This window comes from Aspergillus multicolor, assembly GCF_047715735.1.
Source record: "Aspergillus multicolor strain CBS 133.54 unplaced genomic scaffold BDW74scaffold_2, whole genome shotgun sequence".
Classification (NCBI taxonomy): Eukaryota; Fungi; Ascomycota; class Eurotiomycetes; order Eurotiales; family Aspergillaceae; genus Aspergillus; species Aspergillus multicolor.
In genome coordinates this window covers 2,374,462-2,397,508 of record NW_027395953.1, presented here as the reverse complement: position 1 = coordinate 2,397,508, position 23,047 = coordinate 2,374,462, and the positions used below count along the sequence as shown (strand labels likewise).

General features: G+C 52.1%; 11 protein-coding genes across 11 annotated transcripts; 3 read left to right on the top strand and 8 right to left on the bottom strand.

Annotated features, from left to right (window-relative positions):
- Window position 1: 1 nt before the first annotated feature.
- BDW74DRAFT_145149 (40S ribosomal protein uS9) lies at window positions 2-1,552 on the bottom strand. The gene is made up of 4 exons (XM_073723159.1): window positions 1,416-1,552; window positions 1,323-1,345; window positions 895-966; window positions 2-836 (listed from the first exon to the last, which is right to left on the bottom strand). Exons 1-4 carry the CDS (start codon window positions 1,459-1,461, stop codon window positions 546-548), a joined length of 432 nt encoding a protein of 143 aa, XP_073589190.1. The 5' UTR covers window positions 1,462-1,552; the 3' UTR covers window positions 2-545.
- A 223-nt stretch (window positions 1,553-1,775) lies between these two features.
- Window positions 1,776-2,847, top strand: BDW74DRAFT_52194 (mitochondrial 54S ribosomal protein uL13m). The gene is made up of 3 exons (XM_073733043.1): window positions 1,776-1,836; window positions 1,931-2,291; window positions 2,353-2,847. Exons 1-3 carry the CDS (start codon window positions 1,816-1,818, stop codon window positions 2,469-2,471), a joined length of 501 nt encoding a protein of 166 aa, XP_073589189.1. The 5' UTR covers window positions 1,776-1,815; the 3' UTR covers window positions 2,472-2,847.
- Window positions 2,700-3,941, bottom strand: BDW74DRAFT_145142 (urate oxidase). The gene is made up of 3 exons (XM_073723158.1): window positions 3,665-3,941; window positions 2,960-3,606; window positions 2,700-2,905 (listed from the first exon to the last, which is right to left on the bottom strand). The coding sequence occupies exons 1-3, from the start codon at window positions 3,799-3,801 to the stop codon at window positions 2,784-2,786; spliced, it is 906 nt and encodes a 301-aa protein (XP_073589188.1). The 5' UTR covers window positions 3,802-3,941; the 3' UTR covers window positions 2,700-2,783.
- A 102-nt stretch (window positions 3,942-4,043) lies between these two features.
- Window positions 4,044-4,878, bottom strand: BDW74DRAFT_145141 (putative DRAP deaminase). Its single transcript, XM_073723157.1, has one exon. The coding sequence runs from the start codon at window positions 4,777-4,779 to the stop codon at window positions 4,111-4,113; it is 669 nt and encodes a 222-aa protein (XP_073589187.1). The 5' UTR covers window positions 4,780-4,878; the 3' UTR covers window positions 4,044-4,110.
- Window positions 4,879-4,891: 13 nt separating this feature from the next.
- BDW74DRAFT_52183 (major facilitator superfamily domain-containing protein) lies at window positions 4,892-6,251 on the top strand. The gene is made up of 5 exons (XM_073733041.1): window positions 4,892-5,093; window positions 5,142-5,162; window positions 5,212-5,269; window positions 5,315-6,036; window positions 6,100-6,251. Exons 1-5 carry the CDS (start codon window positions 5,004-5,006, stop codon window positions 6,217-6,219), a joined length of 1,011 nt encoding a protein of 336 aa, XP_073589186.1. The 5' UTR covers window positions 4,892-5,003; the 3' UTR covers window positions 6,220-6,251.
- On the bottom strand, window positions 6,252-6,801 carry BDW74DRAFT_52184 (uncharacterized protein). The gene has a single exon (XM_073733042.1). It carries the CDS (start codon window positions 6,620-6,622, stop codon window positions 6,284-6,286), a length of 339 nt encoding a protein of 112 aa, XP_073589185.1. The 5' UTR covers window positions 6,623-6,801; the 3' UTR covers window positions 6,252-6,283.
- Window positions 6,802-7,033: 232 nt separating this feature from the next.
- On the bottom strand, window positions 7,034-7,559 carry BDW74DRAFT_145137 (uncharacterized protein). The gene has a single exon (XM_073723156.1). The coding sequence runs from the start codon at window positions 7,445-7,447 to the stop codon at window positions 7,244-7,246; it is 204 nt and encodes a 67-aa protein (XP_073589184.1). The 5' UTR covers window positions 7,448-7,559; the 3' UTR covers window positions 7,034-7,243.
- BDW74DRAFT_52168 (uncharacterized protein) lies at window positions 7,358-8,284 on the bottom strand. The gene has a single exon (XM_073733040.1). It carries the CDS (start codon window positions 8,152-8,154, stop codon window positions 7,534-7,536), a length of 621 nt encoding a protein of 206 aa, XP_073589183.1. The 5' UTR covers window positions 8,155-8,284; the 3' UTR covers window positions 7,358-7,533.
- A 1,253-nt stretch (window positions 8,285-9,537) lies between these two features.
- Window positions 9,538-11,614, bottom strand: BDW74DRAFT_52143 (uncharacterized protein). The gene is made up of 3 exons (XM_073733039.1): window positions 10,559-11,614; window positions 9,735-10,496; window positions 9,538-9,673 (listed from the first exon to the last, which is right to left on the bottom strand). The coding sequence occupies exons 1-3, from the start codon at window positions 11,331-11,333 to the stop codon at window positions 9,648-9,650; spliced, it is 1,563 nt and encodes a 520-aa protein (XP_073589182.1). The 5' UTR covers window positions 11,334-11,614; the 3' UTR covers window positions 9,538-9,647.
- An 8,037-nt stretch (window positions 11,615-19,651) lies between these two features.
- On the top strand, window positions 19,652-21,539 carry BDW74DRAFT_186442 (amino acid permease). Its single transcript, XM_073731265.1, has 3 exons — window positions 19,652-19,942; window positions 19,996-20,107; window positions 20,159-21,539. The coding sequence occupies exons 1-3, from the start codon at window positions 19,687-19,689 to the stop codon at window positions 21,504-21,506; spliced, it is 1,716 nt and encodes a 571-aa protein (XP_073589181.1). The 5' UTR covers window positions 19,652-19,686; the 3' UTR covers window positions 21,507-21,539.
- A 289-nt stretch (window positions 21,540-21,828) lies between these two features.
- Window positions 21,829-22,951, bottom strand: BDW74DRAFT_145085 (cytochrome b-c1 complex subunit 10). The gene is made up of 5 exons (XM_073723155.1): window positions 22,912-22,951; window positions 22,784-22,845; window positions 22,474-22,527; window positions 22,255-22,402; window positions 21,829-22,174 (listed from the first exon to the last, which is right to left on the bottom strand). Exons 1-5 carry the CDS (start codon window positions 22,912-22,914, stop codon window positions 22,166-22,168), a joined length of 276 nt encoding a protein of 91 aa, XP_073589180.1. The 5' UTR covers window positions 22,915-22,951; the 3' UTR covers window positions 21,829-22,165.
- Window positions 22,952-23,047: the final 96 nt, after the last annotated feature.

Below are 23,047 nucleotides of genomic sequence, written 5' to 3'. Positions count from 1 at the left end.
ATATAACTCTATTCGGGGACCAGACTCATTCGTGCCAACGTATGTAGGCAGTCATCGACAATGGTCATGTGGGGAGGTTAGGGCTGTCTTGTCTTCTAAGATAGGTGTGCCATCAGGAGCACATGGCAGGGGTCTAGGCCCAAATCCCCGGTCACAGTAAACACATTGTTGAAGAAAACGGAAAGTGGGTGATATTTCATATTCCTGGCTTATACTAGTTCCAGTCGAGTCAGAGCCAGTGTTGCACCATTATTCCACCCCCACTGCAACAGCCAAAGGTTGTACATGATCCCTCCGACTGCCCAGCAGGACGCGACATCATCATCCCTGCATCCCAGGGGTCCCAATACACCTCACCAAGCACAGACACGAGACGATTTCCTCGCTATCAACGCCTTTCCTTTCCCTTGCAGTACCCAGCATTGAAAACCGTGAAGAAAAAAAATTCTTTAAATTCTTTTTTTTAATTCCGAGACAAGAGAAGACAGGATAGATAACAGAAACCGCTCCGCGCCCACCGAACCATCCGCAGCAAGACGAGACGCTTAACGGTAAGACTTCTGGTACCTGGCGCGGGCACCACGACCACCGAACTTCTTGGGCTCGGCGCGGCGGTTGTCGGCGACGAGGAGTGTGCGGTCGTACTGGACGAAAGCCTGCTTCAGCTGGTTCTTGGAGTGCTCGTCGACGTACTTCTGGTAGTAGGCGACGAGGGACTTGGCGATGGCCTGGCGGATGGCGTAGACCTGGGAGGTGTGACCACCACCGGTGACGCGGACGCGGATGTCGACACCGGCAAACTTGTCGGCACCGACAATGAGGACGGGCTCGTAGGCCTATTTCGACTCATGTTAGGGGAATTCGTCTGGCATGTTTCGGGGTTGGTAGATGTACCTTGAAGCGGAGGATCTCAGGCTGGACGAGCTGGAGGGGCTGGCCGTTGACCTTGATGAGACCCTTGCCTTGCTGTGCGGCTGTTAGCTGTTGTTTCCTTCATGTCGTGAGTGGTATTCGTTCGCGAGTCAGATCGGGTCGGGGGCGAGTTTCCGGTTCAAAAATCTGTGCGGCGTGCGATGGGTGTCGTCCAGTATGGCAATTGTTCGTCGTGTATTTATCTTATTCCAACTCTTCCTCCCCAATCCGTAGTTTGTCCAATTTCAATTCCGTATCTCTCACGACCATACCGAACCGTCGTCAACCCGATCCCAGTCCCGCACGCACAAACTTCTGACCGGACTTCGAAAACAAAACTCGAGCGATGGCAATGGCGACGCGATATCTATGCGTAGATGTATACGAAAACGAAATTCAATATCTCATACCTTGCAGTGGGCGACAGCGGTGGCTAATAAAATCAAATGCGATCAGCCTCAACTCATACTTTTTATTATTCCTCCTTCAAAGGCCAAACCTACCCGTCTTCTTCTTGCCGAAGCATTGCACACTCGGGACGGAAGCCATGGCGAATATATGGCCTTGTCGGTGTCGAAAGGGGGGTGTGCTGGGTGGATTTGGTGGGATGAAGTTGTCGTCGACGTCTTGCACACTTCTTTCGATTGGGATTGATGGGGACACAATAATCCGTGCGGGTGACTTCGCTTAGTCTCGCACTAGGCGGAATCGGGGCGGGAATGGTAGGGCTTGCGGGCTAGTCACGTGCTACTCAGGCCGAAGCCGGGGGTATGGTTCATCCGGTTCCAGGCAGACTCCGCGGCCGCAGGTTCGGTTTAGCTGTGCTGGTGCAGTGCTCCGTTAACAAGTCGAGTTACGGCATTGCAATTAGACCTGGACCAGTCAGGTTGATACAAATTCAAGATGTCGCAGACCGTTGGAAAGGTATGCCCTTTTGCCCCAGACATATACTCGCATTTATCCTCCGCCGCCTCCGCAATTGCAGCCGCAAAAAGTTCCCTGTTAACAAGCCATACAGACCCGTCTTGCCTACTCCCGAGTATGGCACCACGTTGACGTCGGCACCGACGGCCGCACTCTCGGTCGCCTCGCCTCTTCGATCGCCCTCATCCTCATGGGCAAGAACAAGCCAATCTATGACCCGTCCACGGACTGCGGCGACTACGTTGTCGCCGTCGGCTGCCACGACCTCCGCACAACCGGCAAGAAGCGCTTCCAGAAGCAGTACTACACTCACAACACCCGCCCCGGTAGTCTCCGCAGCATGACAATGGACAAGATGTTTGAGAAGTGGGGTGGAGGCGAGGTTCTGCGACGTGCCGTGAGGGGAATGTTGCCGAAAAACCGGCTGCGGGATAAGCGATTGGCAAGGCTCAAGAGTAGGTTCCCTTTATCTACGTCAAATATGATTCCCTTATGACGGTGACTGACCGGGCGCAGCATTCGAGGGTCTTGAGCACCCCTACAAGGACAATGTCGTCCGCATTGGGGCGCCTTCGAAGATCGGGGAGATTCCAGAAGTGAAGGCGGCTTTCCAGGAGGCCAAGGCCTCGCAGTAAGACGGTTTCTGTGTGACTGTTTTGGTTTGATTGCTCGACTAGATACCAGCGGCATATACTGTATTCTATGTATCGCTTTTGTATGATATTTCTAGCGCATGGTTGGGAGTTAATGTTCAATTGTTTTTCGACTGCCGTTCTGTACTCTGCTTTCACCGCAGGGTTCCCCTCCATATGATTCTTTACGTTCTAAGGTCTATTAGGGCACTTCATATGTTATGGTACTTCGTGTGTAGAAGTGAATGGTATTCCCTGTCTCGCTATGTACAACCCTAACTCCGTACAATAAATACAAATCTAGTCTATAGCCATCTATAGCTTAGCCTTGGACTGGCGGCCAACAGTGCATTTGATCAGTCCGTTGGGGTTCGTCTGAGGAACAAACACCTCGGCGTCTTTGCCAGTGTTCTTAAGGCCCTTGTGCCAGCTCAGATCTAGATCACAGCAGTCAGCAATAGAAGTGCAATCAATGATACGCACAAACTCACCAACTTCAAAGTAATGCTTGTTCGGCAGCGAGTACTCCACCGTCTCGACCAGCGGCTGATGCGCCAGAATCTGCTCTCCCATTTTGTACATGGTAGCCTGGACACTGGCACTCTCCTCCTCGGCAAATGTCTTGAGGGTGATGTTCCGCGCTGCCTCCCAGGTATCGTCGAACTTGGGGATATTCGCGCGGACTTCGTCCAGGCCGGAGAGCCTCTTCCACACCCATATCGCCTCAACATCGGTGCTGAGGATACGGTCCCAGACCTCGGGGAGAGTTGTGTATTCGTCGCGGACGAAGCCCCAGAACTGTGAGCCTGTGCTCTTGAGCACGGTGAGCTTGTTGATGGAGGACTTGATGTCGATGCCGGCGCCCTCGGTCACATCAATCTGTACGTTGCGCGTCTCCTCGCTGTCGCGGACGAACGAGTGGGGGTGCGGCTTGCCGTCGACGTTGAGGCGGGTCCAGCGGTGCGTGATGATGTTGACGTGCGCGACGTGGATGTGCTTGTACTTGGTGATGAAGTGGGTGCCCAGGATGGAGCCGAAGAGCTCGGGGGGTGTGACGGGGTTCTGCTTGGCCAGGATGAAGATGGTGTTCTTGATGGAGTCTGTTGCGACGACGACGCTGTTGTCGGCTTTGGTGTATCTAGATCTATATTAGCTCCGCTTCGGTGTATGGGATAGAAGAAGGTATGGAGACTTACGAGGTCTCGATTTCACCCTCTAGAAGCACGCAGACGGTCATCTCAACGACGGTCTGGACTCCGGTCTTCTCGTCACGGTGGACCTTGTAGACTCGGACATTGTCCTTGCCATAGCGGGCAGCGGCAATGGTAGACATGGCGATGAGCGTCGTTGAGGAACAGCTAAAAACGAACAAGGAAATCTAAGCAGTCTAGTTGAAAAGAATAGCTTCACGGGCAGATCGCCGTCTTTAAAGAGGCCGGGACAGGAAATCTGCGACGGATGGCCTGATGGAAGCCCATCGGCCACCTCCGATGGCCGCAACAATGGCCGGCCGCAGCCTCCCAGCTTTATCTTATCAGTCCGGTTAACGCCATCCAGACCAAACCCCGAACAAAGAATGAAGGTCCGGATGCAGCTCAGCTTCTTTATTATTGTACACTATTAGTACAAGGCTCATGTACTACTACCGCGGGACTATTCCCTCCATAACCCTCTTCTTCGGATTCCGCTTCAGCAGATCCTGCCTCCGCGCTTCGTCGTCGCTAATATCGTCCAGGTTCGTTTCCACCTTGCTCAGCGCTTCCTTCACCTCCGCCTCAGAGTTCTCATGCCCCGCCGTCGCAACAGTCAGAATCTCCTTCTCGAGCCCCTGCACAACCCTCCACTCGATTCCCGCTTCCGTCAACATTCTACACCCCTCCGACTCCCCCACAAACGTGGTCGGCTCCTTTACTCCGAAGTAGACCTTCTCGATACCCCTGCGCCCATTTTGTCTTGTCTGTATGACTCGTTGTACGCATGGTAGATTGCCCGACAGGCGCTTCCCGCAGGGCTCCATTGTTACGTAGAGGACTAGTTTGCGATCTGGCGTGTCGGGGAGGACTTCTGACACGCGCTCGTCTGGGACTGAGTGCTCGGAGGCGTATTTTGATAGGAGGCATTGTTCCGCATGGGTGTTACCCGGTAATTCCATTGTGTAGCCTGTTGCGAGGGTCTCATCCTGTGCGGTCATAATGTCGCCATCTTTGCGGGAGACGAGAAGGGCGCCGACGCGGAAGTTTGTGGGGAGCGAAGGGGCCTGCTCGGCGAGGGCGAGGCATTTGTGGAGGTATTGCAGGTGTGGGGAGCGCATCTTGTATCGGAAAGAGAGAAGCGATTGCTTGGTGGTGTTTGTTGGAGAGCTGCAGCCGGGGTTTTATAGTTGTGGTGGGGAACTGATGTCAGTTGGTTTTAACCTTAGCGGCGATCTCTTCCTGGAATCTGTAGCAGTAAACTACCTACATCCCATCTTCGAAGTTCAAAAAAAGCAAACATCCTTATCATGCAAAACATCATTTAACAAGATCAAAAGCGATTATGGTCCAGTCTACACGGCCTCCGTGGCTCCTTGGAGTCCGCTCTTCAACCGTCTTTATCATAGCGACAGTTTGGATTTCTTCATTCACAGTACGCCAATCACATAAAGACCCGATGCCTTGCTAACAATTACTATAGGGCTATTTCCTCTATGCAATGGTGCGACAACGGAATCAGCTCCTGTGAATGCAATTGACAGGTTATCTAGGTCGTGCCTATCCTCCCAACAGCCCTAGCCGAGCGTGCGCATGTCCCATATCAAGATCGTAAGTCTCCCCCTCTTCTAGCCATTCAACACTAATCAATAACAGGTGAATACTGGGTTAGCCTCCTCCTAATGAGCGAGGCTCTGACCGCATTTATCTGCTGCCCACTCTTCGGGTACCTCATCGACATTGCGCCAACTCGACGCCTCCCCTACCTGCTAGGCCTGCTCTTTCTAGGCGCTTCAATGGGTCTCCTCGCAGCCGCGAGAGCAACCACCATGTTCGTGGCTGCTCGACTTTTGCAGGGATGCGCAACGGCGATGGTTGCTGTTGCGGGGCTGGCTCTGCTCACTGACTCCGTCCCTCTCGACAATCTGGGGCAGACGATTGGGTACCAGGGCTCTGCCATTGCACTTGGGTTCCTGCTTGGTCCGTTGCTTGGTGGGATTATCTATGATAAGGCCGGGTACCAGAATGTTTTCCGGATGGCGTTTGCGCTTGTTGGCTTGGATTTGCTCATGAGAATTGCTCTGATCGAGAAGAGCGTTGCTGCCAAGTGGATTCGCGAGAATCCTTCTTCTCGGTCAGCTGCAGATCCTATCATATCTTCTTCGGCAGGTGCCGGATATCGAACCTTTGCAGACGTCCAAGAGACAGACGCAGAGTCTGGCGAGACTACACTCACAGATGGGCAGTCTCTGAGCCGCGAACAGGGGCAAGAGGACAACAAGCCCCCGACGCTCCTCCAGATAGCGAAACAGCGTCGAGTCGTCATCTCGTCTTTTGGTCTTCTCGTTCAGGGCCTTCTATTCTCCGCTTTCGATGCCGTATGTTGACCCTTCATCTATGAAAGCCCTTCGACATCCGTGAACTAACCCAACTACAACCAGACAATCCCTATCTTCGTTGAAAAAACATTCAACTGGACACCTCTCGGTGCAGGGCTCGCCTTCCTCCCATCAGCCCTGACGGCCCTGCTGGAGCCGTTTTTCGGTGCGCCTCTTCCCTAATCCTCAATCCCAATCCTAATCTACCCTATCACCACCAATACCCCTGGTACTAACGCACTAAAGGCTACATCTCCGACACGCAAGGCCCCCGCCTCCCAACATTCACCTCCTTCTTCATGCTCCCCTTTCCCCTCCTCTCCCTCGCCTTCGTGACCACAAGCTCCCCCTTCATGGTCACACTCCTCTTAGGTCTACTAACCCTAATCGGCCTCTTGATAAACCTCGCCACACCAGCCCTCTTCGTCGAAACCCAAGACGTCCTCGTGCGCCTCCAAACCGCCAACCCTACCCCCTTTCCACCCCAAACAAACCAAAACGAAGACGAAGACGAAGACCCTTCCCGACAAACAACCCCCCAACCCAAACAAACCGCCCCATCAAGCCAGAAAGAAATCAAAGGCATAGCGCAAGCCTTCGGTATCCAGACAATGGCGCAATTCCTAGGAATGTTTCTGGGTTCGCTGTGGGGCGGGTTCGTGGAGTGGCGGTTTGGCTGGAAGGCTATGGTTTATTCGCTGGGTTTGCTGTGCTTCGTTACGAGCTGGATTATGTTGGGGCTTGGGGAGGATGCAGGGGGTGATCGGTCGAAGGGTGCGGATGGGGATGGGGAGGGCAGGAGGTCTTGGGTGCAGAGGTTGGGGTTGGGGATGGGGGTTATGTGGAAGGAGAAGAAGAGGAAGCGGCGGAGTGCCGCGTTGGGCATTGAGGGAGGTGGTAGAGACGATTCTGGGAATTTTGAGAGAGAGGGGCTTTTGGCTGGTGATGGGAGGGTGTAGACAGGTAAGTGCCGGGTCATACTTATAAATTGTCTTCTATTTTCTTTACATCTTAGCGTTCTGACAGAGTATGCGTCTCAAAGTTCAACAAAACAAAAATGGAACAGACTGAATTCAAGGAGTGAAGAGTGTGTATTTGCATCTATACTTTTCAGCCGTAGGCAAATAGACAGACAAACGAGCTGATAGGAATCAGCACAGGTCAAGGTCAATAAGACCCGAGAATCATGTACATGTAGGCTCTGTTTTCAAAATTCTTTCGCACAAAAGAAGTAAGCGCCAACGATAGCAAACCAATGACTCAAACGCAGCAAGGAAATGAATGAAACCTCAATCCACGCATAACAACACAGTAAAAAGCAACCGAAGCAAGCTAAATGAGCCAAACGCCGCCAGATGCCCAGCTGAAAACGCCCAATCCCGGCCGGTCCAGCCAATCGAAATCCAGTCATGAAGCTGTTTTATGTCGATAAAGAATCATTCCAACCCGTAGTAACTCAGTAAATAAGGAAAGCAAGTAGCTCGGATAGACGGGCCATCACAAACTCAGCTGGTCGATACTCCCAACCCTCCCGCTGCCCCCTAGCCGACCACCCCCCTTGGTCACCATGCCCAACCGGTAAAACCTCTCTTCTCCAGCGGCAGTTTTCCCCCCTATATACCACTTCTCAGGGCCAAGCGCATCCCGGAAACCACCTGAGCCGCTTGAACTGTCGCTTCCGCGCCGCTGGCGGTCCCGCTCTGGGCTGTTTCTGATGGGTATGGGCGTTGAGGAAGTAGGCGGAGAAGATGGGGATGCATAAGGGTCAGTCGCAGCGTTATTTGGGTGTGAATTCAGCGGCGCGCGGGAGTGAGAATGTGTTCTTGTAGGCTGGTGGTGGTGATGGTGATAGTGGTGCGCTGACGTTGATTGCGTCTCAGAGGCTGCCGGAGAATTGGAACCGTTAACTGTAGAGGGCGAAGCGGAAGAAGATGATGAAGATGAAGCAGAAGACGAAGTGGCCTTTGTAGCTATTGCCCGGGCACCTTGCGAGATCTGAGAGGGCGAGAGCGATGAGGAACCGGTGGCGGACTGAGAACCGGCTGTTGATGCTTTGTAGGTTGACTGGGCGCGAAACGCAGCTAGGAAGTTCGCCAGGAAGGGACGGTTAGTGGACATCCTGTCCTAATTGTGTATATGGACTCTGTGAGCGAGGAAGACGGCTGGATAGATGGTGGTGCTTGAACCCGGCCGTCGGTGTGGATGTGTTGGTCGATCACAGGCTACTCGGGATCGGGAAGTTATCGGGAACGGGGATAGCTGGTGGTAGTGGGGCGGATAATAGTAGTTGTTATTGAAGATAGCTGCCAGTGCGAGCAGGGATTGGGAAGAGTGAGGCAGAGGAGGTAGGCAGGGTTGTATAGCAGGAAGACGATGACTTCAGGAGTTGGAAGGAGTTGCAAAAGTTACCGCGAATGCCCCCGATTCAACCCGTGGGCAGCAACAAATCAGAAGCTGCTGATATCGTGGTGCGGCGGTGACGTCTCTGAGACCCCACGTTGACTCCAGACTCCAGTTTAAGGTCTCCAGGTTGAATGGTTCCATTTCCATGTTCGCAGTAGACGCCGGCCTGGTATTTATTCTTGGGTCTCCCCACCGAACGGAAGAGGGGTCGCTGCGGCATAGGGATTTATCGGGTCTCGGATGAAGGGCGCTCAGCAATAGTCCAGCCCGCTATGATTATACATTGATGACTCGTATGACAGATAGATCTATAAATGTATTTCTTATTCTCTCGGATTTCGCTCTATATTCTAGCTTTTGGTCTTCTTGGCTTTTTTCCATCAGAAGCCTGCCGCAACTGCAAACAGGATTGTAAAATGAAACAACAGACGTATCGAAGCTCGAGCTCACCGATGTGCGTATCAGGACAGAGCAAACAAAATGGCAAACTGCAGCTCTGTTGAATCTCGCACACCCGGTCGTAGACGTATGTAATCGGTGGAAAGACAGAGACCGTAACAAATAAAAGATACAGACAAACACCGGCATGTAACGGACGCAGCAAAAACAGAAAACAGAACTCTCCGAGGTCACGTTCTGTTCAGAACATACAGACCTACTTACATCGTCATGAACGGAGAAGATGCGGGTAGAAACGGCCGTGAGTTTATGCAAATGGAACCCGAACACCTGTGAGTCGGGGTCGATAGTCGACAGAAGCCTTCCGCGAGGAAAAATCCTTAAGTCATTGGAAGAAAAACGAGAGGAACCAGAACCGCAAACACAAAAACATGCCCGAGTCTATAGTTGGACGCCGGATAAACCACACCCCATACCGTCGGCCACTCATGATACCGCACTCGCCGTTGGAAAATGCTGAAACGATTTTTGACAAGTTGAAGAAAAGAAAGGAACTTGACCAAATACCCGCAGAGAAATCATTTTCGTAAATGGAAAGCTGGAAATCGAAGGAAATATCATGTGGAGAGTATGCATGCCGGACTAACCCCGTTGAGTAATTCGACTTCTTCGGCGTAACGTATTCGAAAATCGCAGCGTCTTTGGTTGTAAGAACAGGAAAGCGTAAATCTATTTTTTGACGAATATGATCTCAAGCGGAGTAAAATACAGGACATGCGGTTACTTCCGAATGTCGATTCAATTCGCATCTATTGCCGAGCAGGCTGAACAGCCCCTATATTATGGATTAGCCACTAGTCACCTGGCCACTGTAGAGATGCAGGCTCGCAACTAACCGTCGTTACTCATGGTAGGGGCCATGTACATGCCGTTCATTCCATTCTCCTGCGCACCAGAGGTAGTGGCGGGGTAGTACTTTCGCTCGCTTTCAACATGAGCGTGGATGGGCTCTTGACCGCCAGGCATGGACTGGGAGAACACGGGGTTCATGTAACCCTCTTGGGCTTGAGCTTGGAACATCGAGGTCCAATCGAGTTCAGGGTGGCCGGGATGGCCGGGCATCATGGGACGCTTGGCGTCTTGAACAACCGGTTGTTTTACCTGTTCGAGGGGACGGTCAATATTCAGCTGCTGGCCAGAGGGGTCAGCACCCGGCTGCACGAGATACGGGCTCTGCTTGGGAGCTTGTGGCCAGGGGGCTCCTTGATGCGGCCGGCCACCGGGATACGCGTCTTCATGCTGACCACGGCCCATCCCATTGACAGATGACATTGGGTAGCCCATGTTCTGGTGATCCGCGTACCCTGGCCGGACCGGAGCCAATCCATTGCCGTTGACGGCTCCCTCGCCGTAAGTCGTGCCCGGGATGCCATTGGGAGGCGGGACGGTACTACTGACTTCATCCTGGACAGGTTTTACAGGATTTGCCGCAGCTTGCTGTTGGGACTTCCTCACGTGCGCGTTGGGATGCGACAAGTGGGTTGCTCCGGTGGGGTTACCACGCCTGATTGAGCACTTTTGGAAGTGGCGCTTCAAAATATCACTGCGAGAGAAAGTGTCCTTGCAGAGAACACACATGTACGGGCGGTCACCGGTGTCTGTAGCACAGCAATAATTAGCAACTCGAAACTTGTATCGGAACGCTAAGGGCGATACTCACGGCGCAGAAGATGACGCTTCAGATGTTTGGCATGAAGATAGGTCTTGTTACAGTTCGGGCAAGGGAACTTGCCATCCGCATCCTTGGCCGGAATGGTAGTGTTCTTGCCAGTGCCGTTGACGCCATTCGTGACCGGAGTCGCGCGGCCCGGCACGCTCGGAAGGATACCGCGTCGGCCTTGAGAGCCAACAACCTGAGTCCGAGGGGAGTCCTTGCCGGGGTACGGGGCAGCACCATTCGCAGCAACTGGGTCCCAACCTTGAGGCTTTCCATCCGAATAGCTGAATGCACCTGAAGGAAGGCCATTGTTGAAGTCTGCCCGACGATCTCGCGGCGGCGCAGGCGCGATGGGCTGGGGGTACGACTGAGCGCTGGAGGCAGGTGGCAGCACACTGTGAGGAGGAGGATAGTGCGGCGACTGCTGCTGCTGCGCCTGCGGATTGGGATGAGAGAGGAAGGAAGTCGGAGGCAGGCTGCCCACGGTGGTGTGGGGCATTATCGGCGCAGCAGAAGACGCGTAAACATCATGGCTTGATGCGGGGTACCTGTTCAGGTCAGGGCGGTACGGCGGCTGGCCCATGTAGGAGTGCGGTGCAGGCGACTGGCTGTGATGAGGCTGCAGGGGAGGCAAGGTGTGCGGCTGCGAGACCGGGTACTGGGGCTGCATCGTGTACTGAGGCATAGGCATGCTCGAGATGGGAGCAGAAGGTAGAGGCGTCGATCCTTGGGGCAGACTGGTCGACGGAGGGCGAGAGGGATGGTTTCTAGGATCCATCACGAGGCGGAGAACGTGTTTGACAAGGGTGGGAAGATGGGGGAAGAGATGACAGGGACTGGGGACTGGCGAGGGGAAATTTTCACGGTATCCCGATCATTGATCGCAAAACGTGAAAATTTTCTTCTTTGCGGGTGTCTTTTCGACGCGGAAGTACTCAGTCAAAGTGCGAAAGAGCTTGTGCAGTCAATGACTTCCACTGATCGCGTCCTCGAAGAGTTTTTCCCACAAGTGTAATCCTTGATCCTTCGTTCTCAATTTCTTTTCCTCAATTGTTGCCTTCCGACGCGACTTTGCTTGAATTGACCGGGACAGGCAGACGAAAACGACAGGCAGGGAAACGCTGGATCAAGTGCAATTGACAAGCAGCGAGTGTTGTTCTCGGCGTGCTCGGGCAAGGGCGACGACGTTGTCGTACAGGATCAAGGCGACTCCACTGGAGAGAAGGAAGTCAGGACAGGTTGAGATGCTTAATCTGAGGTCCACACGGTCACCCACCAGGAAAATCACAATGTGTGGGAACTTCTTTTTATCCGCACGTTGTCAAAACAGAAGATGGTTATGATCCACCACGAAAAGCCGGCGTTTAAGTGGGTCTTGAGGAGCAGCAGACAAGGAGGACTGCTAGCCGATTTCTGCTTCGCGTCAACAATGCGCGATATCGACTAGGATAATTTGTTTGATGGTGCAAATCTAGCCAGGGACAGGCGCGTATAGGTGCGGAGATCAGGAATGAAGAGTGAGGGAAGGGGTGGTAGTAAAAAGAAACTGACCTCTCGCAAAGAGAAAAAAAAGTATAATTTTCCTATTTTGCGAAAAACAGAAACAGAAAAAAAAAAAAAAAAAATAAGACAAAATTCGGCAGGCAGAGAACCCAAGGAAAGCTAGCGAGAGTTCCACGGGAATGGAGGGAGGAGGGGAGGCGAGGACGGAGGGCGGCGGAGCAGTCAAGCAGCAAGTCAGTGAGTCGGGAACTGAAAAGTACAGAGAAGAAGAGAGGAAAGACTGGGAGGAGACCAAGAGAGGGGAGGGCACAGAGTGAAAAGCGAGTAGTGTGAAAGATCGAGCGGTGACGATCACAGGTCTCGGGGAGGCAAAAATGGGATTTCTGATTTATTTCCAGATTATTATTTCCAGATGATGAGATCCAGCATTATTATTCATGATTCGTGCCTCTTCCAAGCATCCCTCAGCTCAATTGGATTCTAAGCAGTCCTCGTAGCGTGTCTACGGTCTCTAGGACCTAAACATCTGCCTCGCTTTGAGAATACGCCTGTTTCGCCTGATACGAGAACGTACGATAACTTTGGCGGCCAACAAGGCTTGACTCGCTGGAACGAACCAAGGCCGAATATCGCCCGGCAGCGCGGGAATTTGGTTGGCAGCAGCGGCAAACAGGGGGAAAATAGTATGATGCGGTCTGCGCACGCTTAGACTCGCTTCGTTGGCTCGCTTTATTGGGCTATCACAATCCCGGAATAAGCACCTGAAAGACGTCTCCAAGTCCTTCTTTTTGTCTGTATAGCCTGCGGTGGCTGGGGATGGTCGGACGTGTGCCGAGAGCGGTGGTTATGCTTCACCCGCCCGCATCCAGCAGTAGGAGCAAAGTCAATCTGAGGTTGTGAGTCGTGTTCATGAGCCAGCTGATTTGTGTTTACTGACGCAAGCGGACTCGGAGAACGCATCTCCTTTTCCTCGTGCTAAGATTGGATTTGAGAGTTGTCTCAGTTGATGCAATTCCCGAAGTCGGTCGTCACGATCTTACGACAGGCGCAATAATAGTCAGGCTCATCAAGGATGAGAGCAGCTGCCCATTGGCCTGAGCCCATGCAGCCAGGAAGCCGAATCGAATAATGGGCACCGGGGTGGCAGCAGAGTCCAGCTTCCGAGTGGACGTCTCTCTGGACGTGAATGTGAAGCATTTCCGCCTGCAATCTGCCTGCATTCCTGGAGGATCTCAACGCCAGAGCGCCTCTGTACTTTTGTCCTCATAAACTCTTAAATCCCAGCATGCAGAATCCTTCACCCCGTCGTCCCATAGGGCTCGGATTCATGCACCATTAATCCATTTCTCCGCAGTTGACGGTCTCCGCAGGCCGAATATTGGTCCATCAACCTCATGGCACATCCACATTTCCACAGCTCCAGGTAGGGGTGTCAACCTTATCAGAGTTATCAGTGGAGAGATCCTAAGCTGAAGGAATCTCGAGTCCAAAGCACATCATCATGCCCACTTGACTCCACGAGTCCACGGCAGGATCAATCTGCCATCTAGAGATCCAGGCACGGTTTGCTCGACTATGGGTGCTGTGGATACATTCAGATAAGCTTAATCCGTCTCCAGTGCAATATCAAGTATGAATTCTTAGCCCTCTGGTGTTCATTTTATGGCACTGGAATCTAGTTTTTATCTAGAAATATATAGTGGTTGCATATACCTCGGATCAGACGGCTTACTCGATTCAGTTATTTCAATTTGGCGTTCAGCAGTGTCACCTCCAACGGCCATGCATAAGGCAAATCCTTAGAAATATATCCTGGGACTGTATCTCCGGACTGCGTATAGCTTACTTGATTAAAATGACCATGTTCTACGAGCCAAGGCACGGCACCAAACGGAATCTCCAAGACTCAGACATTCCACGCAAGCGCCCTTCATTTCAATCGCTAAACGCGCGAAATCAACCTTTCCATGTTTGATGACGGGATGTGGCAGATTCAGTCCGGTTAGCAAGCCATGCTGCCACGCACTTTACTGATGAGACTAACTTTGAATGACGATAGACCAGTAGTAGTATACGCCAATACGGTGTAGACTAGACTTAGTCTTCCCCAAATCAGAACAGAGTTTGTAGTCTAGCTATGGTTCGGGGAAACTCTGCGACGCCCAAATTTCACGTATACAACGCCGGAAGGCGTGACTGGCCCTTGTGCAGAAAAAGAGTTGGCGGCTGAGCTCCACATGCGATTGACTATCGCTCTGAGCTTCTTCATCGCGGGTGGACCTTACCACTATACTGGACTCGACAGCTGACATGGCGGTTCTTCTACAGCACAACCTGGGTAAAAACATCATTTTGTCATCCTAGAACGAGGCCCGACATCCAAGACAACATTTGAGAGATTTTTTGCATTTCAAGACATCATCAAACGATGCGACGTCCCGGCAAGGCGCGGATCGATTTGTCTCAGAGAGGAAGGTTTCCCCGGAAGAGATCGGGATGTTGTCAGCCACGCGGTCGGACGGAAAAGTCGCTGACAACGCTGTGACTGTGTTGGAGCTGGAAGTTCCAGGTCAAAGATCTCGCGCTCTCACTCCCACGTCACAAGACCATCATCTTAGCATTTCATGGCATCGTAATCCTTCAAATCCTCGTTCAAATCTGCTGTCCTAACCTTTTGCAGCCTGCAGAACCTCGCTTTACTTGCCACTTGTGAGCGCTTCCAAGGAACGTCTTCATCTTGGAGCTAGCCCAACTCTCAAACCCAACTAGCGAGCCCATCCCTGCACCACGCCCAATGTGGCGGTCCGATCACGGCAAGTCCACTCCACCAGAAGCCGAAGGCCCGCTCATGGAATCTTCCACGGGAGAAGCCCGTCCAGGCGGTGTCTAACCGTGACGGTGCGCTGCGCTGTGCTCATCGCGCTTAACGGATCATCCCTTGAGGCAGAAGCAGCAATACGGGGTCCAGGAGACCTTCCTTGTTCCCACTCTGCAGCGTGAAGAATTGCCCGGGTGGATCAATATTTGCGCTCTTGAAGCTTGGCCCCAGGTTTTATAGTCGCACCCTACAGGGGACCGTATGCGCTTTGTCTTCGACGAGATACCTTTCCTGCGTGACTAAACGACTACACAAATCGTCCTAATATGCTACGTAACCAGTTTATGCACTTGCCGATTACCAATTCACAAATTCCTCATACGTGGCATGGGATAAGGAACACAGTGGCTGGCGAGGTCGATATCGGAGGGTTTCCTCTGCTGCTGCCGGCTTCGCCGGACACATCCGCCGTCCTCCTCCCACCTACCTGCTTCGGCATGGCGCGCCTGGTACTGCACGGCCTGCCTCAAGCCTGCAGATCGCCTTTGTTCCAGCAAAATTCGGGACAGCGAATTACGGTGAATGAGGGCAGCATCAAAAATGTAACCTGCCTCGGCACTTTCCAACTTTTGATCTCCCGGCGACGGTTTTTCCGGGCTGGGACGGAGGAAGACCGAAGCCAAGTCTGGTTCGTTCCAATCTCAGGGGAGCTGGAAGCCAATAGTACCGCCGCCGTAAACGCCACCCACCTCATCTGCATGCATGTCTGTGTGAGCGTGGTCTGAGCCAGACTTCGACCTTTGAGTTGGCGGTTTATTTTGGTCCATGATTGGTCTGTCAATGCGAGGCAAGGATGCAATACTCAACAGTTCAACAAAATACGGCTTGATTGATTTCGTAACATTCGCCCTGTCGTGTGCTCACTGGTTAGACACCGAATCACGGTATACCGTACTCTGTACAGCGTAGTATCGGCAAGTTTCAATATTTGCAGGCCGTGTCGATGAAACCCTCTGCGAGTCAACCGGCTCTCTATTAATAATAGGAGTCTAGATCCTTGGGCTCTATAGGCCTGTCATCCTATAGGGATCCCATCAACAACGCATGTCATATTACGCATGGCCGGTTGTGCTGCTGCGTTTACGCGGTTGAGAGCTCGATATCTAACGGTTCACCGGCTATCAAATTTGTCCACTAGCGCATTAGAGAACGTTACCAGCAACCACAACACAAGTTCCCCAGCATCTGTTGTCATCGCAGTTGCAAGCTTGCAACCCCTCTTCTCCCTTTACCCCTGATACAGCTGCGCGATTTTCAACAAGATCAGGACTCCGCGGACGGCTGAACAAATCGAGAAAGTCTACCCCTATCCCGAAGCTCAAGACAAGGCGTCTGATATTTCTTCGCGGTTTCAGCTGATGAAGTCACGGAAGCACCTGCTTATGCTGGTGGCCTAGTTGGAGTAAGTAGTCTACTGACGCCCGACACTCGGAACTGCGTGGTCAGCGCTCAGGGCTCCCACCGCTAGGGGTCAATCTTCATGGCCTCGGAATGAGTAATGATATTGAAGCTGGATGGTGAATAGGCTGCCATATTCACAGGCATGTGAGAGCAAGCTAGCGCATCTGAGCTCTTTTAGGTACCTTGTTGATCGGGTACCGTAGCGTACGTCTACTCTTGAGAGATATTAAAAGAGATACCAATTATCTATGTCGTGACAAAGATAGTGACATCTATTCTAGTCCACTCTCCGGAGCTTCCCCGGAATAGCAAAAGGTCGGTATCCATCCTGCTTAGTAGTTGCTCCGCATCAAGAGCCCCTTTCCCCTCGTCTAATTTCACCACCGCGTTTGACGGGAGGGGCTCGGAGACTCGGGGCTAGGAGTACAAGGAAGCCGAACACTCGTCATAACCAACTACACACGGCATTTTCGGCAATATCCTACACCAGCAATCCTAAACTTATTCGCGGAACTATACGGTATGCATACGACGTCCGTTCCTGCATCGCGGGACGCCTGAATCCTGTACTCGAGGCAGTGCCAAACAGTACAGTTTACCCCTCCAGCTCTTTGCCCTAATCACCCTCCTAACAATAGCATTGTCCTGCGGCGATACCAAATCTGGACACGGCCGGCTGTGCCACTCACCGCTAAGCACCAGCCCCTTGTCAGCTTGAAACGGGCTAGATGCCCCGAGGATAGGATAACAGGTGGGGATTAGATATTCTAGAAGCCGTCCTAGTGCATCGCATCTGCAATTTACGAGCGGAGAACTATTATCTATAGCTGTGAGGCTGGTTCAGGGCTATTTAGATGTCTCAATCTGAGGTTAGCTTCTCAGGAGATGAAGATGTGTCATTCGTAGGAAGCTGTGCCCCTATCTATATTGGTTTTGCTGGTAGCTACATTGGTGTTCCTTTAGAGAAGGAGGGTAGAACGAAGTATGTAGGTACGGTACTGCTGTGCCGAGTCTTAAGGGAAGTTCTCTACCTACTAAGGGGGTACCTGCGTAGCAATGACGAAGTTAATCAGCCAATGCAATTTGTATCAACTCTCAAGACTCCGCCCGTGGAATGTGTGGGATATCCTGCCTGTCCTCAATTGCGGCATGGTAGCCACCTGCTAAATCGACACGTATATGGAGCGGCTGTGACTGTGTCGTTCAAGCCTCTGCTTGATTTTAGAGCGTGCAATGTGTACTCTATTTCGTGCTCGGGGTGTTTATGCCCTGGAGCAAGTGACCGCGCTTAGTTTGTCCCCATAATACACTCAGATAGGACAGGGACATCTGCTGAGATGAATGTGCTGATGTTGTTAGGGCTAGTCTCACGGACGTCTGGATCACCGTCCGACTAACGGTCTGATGGAGTGAGAACCATAGCACGTTAGACAGCTTGGTCACTGTACTGAGGACCCTTTCATGGTGCTATACTCAATCGAACGCCTTCGTAAGCTCTCTGTCAAATTAGACGATTCGTGTACGGACTGCGATCATCGCCGTCAGCCTCTAGAGGACCTCGGCTGTGAGAAACTTCTTCCATAGAGGATTCAGGCTTCTCTCATAGTTCTGCACCGTCATCAAGAGGCAATGATACTCACAGCATCTTAGTGTGTCAATTTGTATTCGTAGCATTTATTCCTTCCCTAGCGTCAAGCCGACAATGAATGAGTCTGTGCTTGATTTGAGGAGACATGTCATTATCGTCTCTCGGTAGAGGTCTGAACCTAATGGCGGCGGGCGTGCTTTCTGACTTCATAGTCAGGGGCATGCATCTCATTCCGACACTGCAAAGTTTTATAGTGCCTGAGAAGCTTCTCCGCAGACGCAAAGCCGGAGGGACTGACTAGTCGCCCGATGCCTTCTGACTTATGCCCAATATAATAGCATGGATTTCAGTGTATCGCCTTTGTATCTTGGTAGCGGTGTGGGTAGGGTGAGAGATGTTTCGCGCAAGACTTGATTTGATGCGTGTCTCTGGGAACAGTCCTAATGCTGTTAAGCGTAAGGACTAACACCAGAGCTCGTATAATAGACTGTCTTCCCCATTGTAGGGAGAGAAATGTCGCCTACCCTCACGGTGATAGACTCGCCTGCAGCGATTAGGGTTAGCCAGGCATACCATTAGTTGGGATAGTACGATATTTCCTCGTCGAAGGATAGTTTCCGTGATACAAACATGAACATGATCGTGATAATGCCCTCTCTGTCGACATGCCTCTGGAGTTTCATGCCAGCGCCCAGGAAGCCAAAATCTGGAGAACATTGCTTATTTCTTGATGGGGGAGATAAAGCTGAATGGCTGCTGGTATATTGGCGAGTGACAGGATCTTGCAGAGTTCATGGTTAGGCATTGAAGCAGATCATATGAAGGCCTGCTCGAGCGGTTGGATCTGGTATTTGGGCAACCGCCTGGGTTGTTGGTCTGAAAGGCTTACTGTCTCATCCCTCTCATAGTGTCTTTAGAGAAGCACAAGACGTACTAAAGGCACTGCCTTCACGTTTCGTTTTCAATAATAAATGTTGGCGCTTGTATATCCGGAGTAATTGTGGTCTCTGGCTCGAGAGAGGGTTGGTGTCAGGGAAGCATTGCTTAAAATGTGAATCTTCGGTCATTGCATCAGGCACCAGAAGCGGGCCTGGCACCTTGAATAAGAGGCTCAAGGCCATGAAGAAGTGTTGTCAAGTCTGTTCATGTGCAGAGTGACGCCAGTGGTGGGTGAGAGGAGGACAAACTGCAGGCGGGCTTGGCTTTGTACAACGCGGCCTGCAAGGAACCTTCCTTCGCGCAATGCTCGGAATTATGCTTCCCTTTATCAACTAACCCAGAGGTTTGGGCTTTAAGATTACGAACAAATGCACTGCAAGAGAATCCATGACTGACAGATACTCTTATCTCGCGCTTATCTTCTCCATGCGCCTTGTCTGATAACCATCAAGCTTTCCCCGGCCATTCTCCAAACCTCCGCCTGAACCTGCCTACTTGGGCATGGTATGGAGTGCATGCGTTGATGGCGGGGTGCTAGCCTCCCTATCACCAGCCCTCAGAGGCCCTTGCATTCAATATCGAGGTTATCATCGAGATGATCACGACCGCTCGCCCTAACAGCGCCTCCGTCATCCTGCAGCAGCAATGAGCGCCCGTGCTGACTGCATATATATGCATCTGGTATTACCCGAAGCAGTTCCTCAGTCACCTTTGTCATCCTTTGCAAGATCGATTTCTTTCTGAGTATTGTGGCTCCTGTGCCCTGGAGTTTGTACGGTCGACTTGACTGCAAGCGAATGCGACCGCAACTAAACGCCTACCATGTCCGTCCCAGGCAAAACAACGGCCATGTCTAATGCACAGGTTTATCGTGAATTTGACCATGAGCCTGTTACCTCCACTCTACCCCACGGTGACGTCCCTGAATTCGATGACTCGATGGACGCCGACGAGCGGGTTATCACGGCTCTTGGGTACAAACAAGAATTCAAGCGAGAGTTCTCGCTATGGACGACCTTCTGCGTCAGTTTCGCGGTGCTAGGGCTTCTTCCGTCGTTTGCAAGTACAATGACATATGGTACATCCCACCGTTTCATGGAGACGCACAGCAGGGCTGACTCGTGGCTGCAGGCATGGGATATGCAGGGACAGCCGGAATGGTCTGGGGTTGGATCATAGCCATGATCTTTATTCAATGCGTGGCAATGTCTATGGCAGAGCTGTGCTCCGCCATGCCCACAAGGTAAGCATCCCAGAGCATCTACGGGGGTCTTACCTACTCTGACTCGTGCAGCGGAGGGTTGTACTATGCCGCTGCAGTGCTTGCGCCTCCAGGGTACGGTCCCTTTGCGGCATGGATTACAGGATGGTCCAACTGGATCGGCCAGATTACTGCAGCTCCATCTGTGGACTACGCTTTGGCCGCAATGATCCTTGCTGCAGGGTCCATTCAGAATCCAGAGTATACTCCTACACAATGGCAGACCTACCTTTTGACAACATTCATCATGATAGTGCACAGCGCAATCAGCAGTATGCCAACAAAATGGGTGGCGGTGTTCAACTCATGGGGCTCGACTTTCAATATGCTCGCACTAGTCGCTGTCATCATTGCCATTCCTGCTGGGACAACAAACTCGCCAAAATTCACCCCGTCCGAAGAGGTGTGGGGAAACATCACCAACATGACCGACTATCCTGACGGGGTTGCCGTCCTAATGACGTTTGTCGCAGTTATTTGGACCATGTCTGGCTACGACTCTCCGTTTCATCTGAGTGAGGAGTGTTCCAATGCAAATATTGCCTCCCCAAGAGCTATCGTTATTACGTCGGGAGTCGGCGGCCTCATGGGCTGGTTTCTACAGCTTGTCGTCGCCTACACTGTGTTAGACATTGATGCCGTCCTAAACTCAGACCTTAGCCAGCCATGGGCGTCATATCTCTTCCAGGTCATGTCCCGCAAAGGTGCGCTGGCCATCCTTGCACTCACCATTATCTGCGGGTTCTCAATGGGCCAAGGATGCATGGTAGCTGCATCTCGCGTTACATACGCCTACGCTCGCGATGACTGTTTCCCCTTCTCAAGGTTCTGGAAACGCATCAACAGCACCACTCAGACTCCGGTTAATGCGGTCATCCTAAACTCCGTCCTTGGGATCCTGATGTGTCTTCTACTGTTCGCCGGCGACGTCGCCATTGGTGCTTTGTTCTCTATCGGAGCCATCGCCCAGTTCGTCGCCTTCATAATCCCCATTACCATCCGCGTCTTCTTCGTCGGTGACCGTTTCCGCAGAGGACCATGGCATCTAGGCCCTTTCGGTCCCTGGATAGGCGGTCTTGGTGTTGGCTTCGTCTTGCTGATGGTGCCTATCCTCTGCCTACCTGCTGACACTGGCTCGAATCTTACCCCAGACCTGATGAACTGGACATGTGTGGTCTGGGGAGCACCGATGCTTGCAGTGAGCATTTGGTGGGTGGTAGACGCACACAAATGGTTTAAGGGACCCAAGGTCAACTTGGAGCATGCTATTCACGGCAATGTCATCAACGGCATAGAAGGTAGCCAGGAGCAGACGGCTGCTGTGGTACCGGATGCAATTGGATCAGAGGGTGTTTCGCCCAAGTCATCGCCCAAGCTTTAGTCACTGGTTCTATATATCCTAGGGGCGTGACAGACCTTTATATGCGCTATAGCTATTGTTCATGACAATTTTTATGTGAATCAGTGCAGTGAACATTGAACCCTACTTGCTAGTCTTACCAAGATCTATAGCTCTGTCCTCATAATTACTTCGCTTATCAAGATGCCTAGATATCTGTAACATCGTGAATTCTGTTCGATGGTTAGAGGTACGGCTCTGGGGAGTTGGCTGGGGAAACTGCTAGGCCCCTCAGCAAATATTCTCGTCCTACATTAGCTGGAGACGGTGGGTTGACCACAGAATATATATCCTTGTATATTTGGTTTCTCACAACCTCGGTGAAATCAAAGCAAAAAGGCCTATCTGCTACTTTTCACTAAATGACCCCAGTTGAGTCACAGCTTTGAAGCCTAGACAGTATTGCTGGTGCCGCTATCCTATACTAAGCGCATCACCTACTCGGCTCGTACCAAAAACCCCAAACAGACAAAAATCTATGTGCTAACGAATCTCATTGCTATTCTACACAGTAAAACACCACTCTGCTTCCCGTCTATCTATCTATGCTCCGCCAAGCGCACATAGAGAGCAGGAAACCGCAAAACGATCAGATAGTCGGAGAAAGCGGGACGCGAGGAAAGTAAACGAGAACGAGTCGTTTAGAAAGGCTGCATGTTAATACCAATTAGCACATTATTCCGTTTCAGTTTAAAAGAATCCAAGGTAAAGAAAGCGTTGTGCGACGTACGTTGTCCTCAGGAGCGACGGTGCGGTCAAGGTAGGTGTCGAAGAAGGGGAGCTTCTGGAGGATATCCTTGCGGACACGGGGGACCTCGCCGAAGAGAAAGAGGGCGAAGAGGCCGGCGCTGACGCCGAAGGTGGCGGCGATGCCACCGCTATTTGGACTGCGTTAGCTGAGCCGAACTCGTGCGTTCGTCCTTGCGATGGACGGGGCCGTAGCACTCACAACTTGGTAGCGTCGTTGATGGTGAAGCCGCCGACGTGGCTGGCGGGAGTGAACCTGGCAGAAACATTGGAGTTAGCTAGGGGTACTTCCGGTGTCTTTGGTGCTGGGCTGGTTGCGGGTGTCGGCGTGCGGTGGTGAGCTTGCTGTGCCTGCCTCCGTGCTCAATTGCAGCACTATAGCTGGAGCGCACTGCACACGGGGTGTTTTACCCAGCCCACGCAAGAGATATTACAGCCATCGTAGGTATATGGGCATAACGGAGAGCAATAGACGACATGATACGCAGGTATATGGCATTGGGGGTTCTGACCTTCCGGCAAGAGGAGAGGATCGGGCAGACTGAGCTGCGGCGCGGCGGAGGGTCTGGGTGAACTGATCCGGAACGACAACGTTAGCAATTGACCATGAGGATAGATTGCTGTGCAGCAGTATACGCACCATCTTGTGTGGTACTTGTGGAATGGAACTTGCCAGCAATGGACGTCAGACAATCGAGGTTGAGCGGATTCGCGACCCTCGACGAAAACCGGACCGGAGACTGTGCCGCCCGACAGCCAATCAGCGGCGCAGAGAT

Excerpts from the sequence above, each read along its gene's own strand:
- BDW74DRAFT_145149 (XM_073723159.1), bottom strand. The coding sequence starts at position 1,461 with ATGGCTTCCGTCCCGAGTGTGCAATGCTTCGGCAAGAAGAAGACGG. Across the intron at positions 1,346-1,415 it reads CTTCGGCAAGAAGAAGACGG|CCACCGCTGTCGCCCACTGC; the intron begins GTAGGTTTGGCC and ends TGATTTTATTAG. Across the intron at positions 837-894 it reads CTGAGATCCTCCGCTTCAAG|GCCTACGAGCCCGTCCTCAT; the intron begins GTACATCTACCA and ends GAGTCGAAATAG.
- BDW74DRAFT_52194 (XM_073733043.1), top strand. The coding sequence starts at position 1,816 with ATGTCGCAGACCGTTGGAAAG. Across the intron at positions 1,837-1,930 it reads TGTCGCAGACCGTTGGAAAG|ACCCGTCTTGCCTACTCCCG; the intron begins GTATGCCCTTTT and ends CAAGCCATACAG. Across the intron at positions 2,292-2,352 it reads GCGATTGGCAAGGCTCAAGA|CATTCGAGGGTCTTGAGCAC; the intron begins GTAGGTTCCCTT and ends GACCGGGCGCAG.
- BDW74DRAFT_145142 (XM_073723158.1), bottom strand. The coding sequence starts at position 3,801 with ATGTCTACCATTGCCGCTGCCCGCTATGGCAAGGACAATGTCCGAGTC. Across the intron at positions 3,607-3,664 it reads GAGGGTGAAATCGAGACCTC|ATACACCAAAGCCGACAACA; the intron begins GTAAGTCTCCAT and ends ATATAGATCTAG. Across the intron at positions 2,906-2,959 it reads CAAGCATTACTTTGAAGTTG|ATCTGAGCTGGCACAAGGGC; the intron begins GTGAGTTTGTGC and ends GCTGTGATCTAG.
- BDW74DRAFT_145141 (XM_073723157.1), bottom strand. The coding sequence starts at position 4,779 with ATGCGCTCCCCACACCTGCAATACCTCCACAAATGCCTCGCCCTCGCC.
- BDW74DRAFT_52183 (XM_073733041.1), top strand. The coding sequence starts at position 5,004 with ATGGTCCAGTCTACACGGCCTCCGTGGCTCCTTGGAGTCCGCTCTTCA. Across the intron at positions 5,094-5,141 it reads TTTGGATTTCTTCATTCACA|GGCTATTTCCTCTATGCAAT; the intron begins GTACGCCAATCA and ends CAATTACTATAG. Across the intron at positions 6,037-6,099 it reads TATTCTCCGCTTTCGATGCC|ACAATCCCTATCTTCGTTGA; the intron begins GTATGTTGACCC and ends AACTACAACCAG.
- BDW74DRAFT_52184 (XM_073733042.1), bottom strand. The coding sequence starts at position 6,622 with ATGCCTTTGATTTCTTTCTGGCTTGATGGGGCGGTTTGTTTGGGTTGG.
- BDW74DRAFT_145137 (XM_073723156.1), bottom strand. The coding sequence starts at position 7,447 with ATGACTGGATTTCGATTGGCTGGACCGGCCGGGATTGGGCGTTTTCAG.
- BDW74DRAFT_52168 (XM_073733040.1), bottom strand. The coding sequence starts at position 8,154 with ATGTCCACTAACCGTCCCTTCCTGGCGAACTTCCTAGCTGCGTTTCGC.
- BDW74DRAFT_52143 (XM_073733039.1), bottom strand. The coding sequence starts at position 11,333 with ATGGATCCTAGAAACCATCCCTCTCGCCCTCCGTCGACCAGTCTGCCC. Across the intron at positions 10,497-10,558 it reads GAAGCGTCATCTTCTGCGCC|ACACCGGTGACCGCCCGTAC; the intron begins GTGAGTATCGCC and ends GCTGTGCTACAG. Across the intron at positions 9,674-9,734 it reads CCCTACCATGAGTAACGACG|GGGCTGTTCAGCCTGCTCGG; the intron begins GTTAGTTGCGAG and ends TCCATAATATAG.
- BDW74DRAFT_186442 (XM_073731265.1), top strand. The coding sequence starts at position 19,687 with ATGTCCGTCCCAGGCAAAACAACGGCCATGTCTAATGCACAGGTTTAT. Across the intron at positions 19,943-19,995 it reads TGCAAGTACAATGACATATG|GCATGGGATATGCAGGGACA; the intron begins GTACATCCCACC and ends TCGTGGCTGCAG. Across the intron at positions 20,108-20,158 it reads TGCTCCGCCATGCCCACAAG|CGGAGGGTTGTACTATGCCG; the intron begins GTAAGCATCCCA and ends TGACTCGTGCAG.
- BDW74DRAFT_145085 (XM_073723155.1), bottom strand. Across the intron at positions 22,528-22,783 it reads TCCTCTCCTCTTGCCGGAAG|GTTCACTCCCGCCAGCCACG; the intron begins GTCAGAACCCCC and ends TGTTTCTGCCAG. Across the intron at positions 22,403-22,473 it reads ATCAACGACGCTACCAAGTT|CGGTGGCATCGCCGCCACCT; the intron begins GTGAGTGCTACG and ends CAGTCCAAATAG.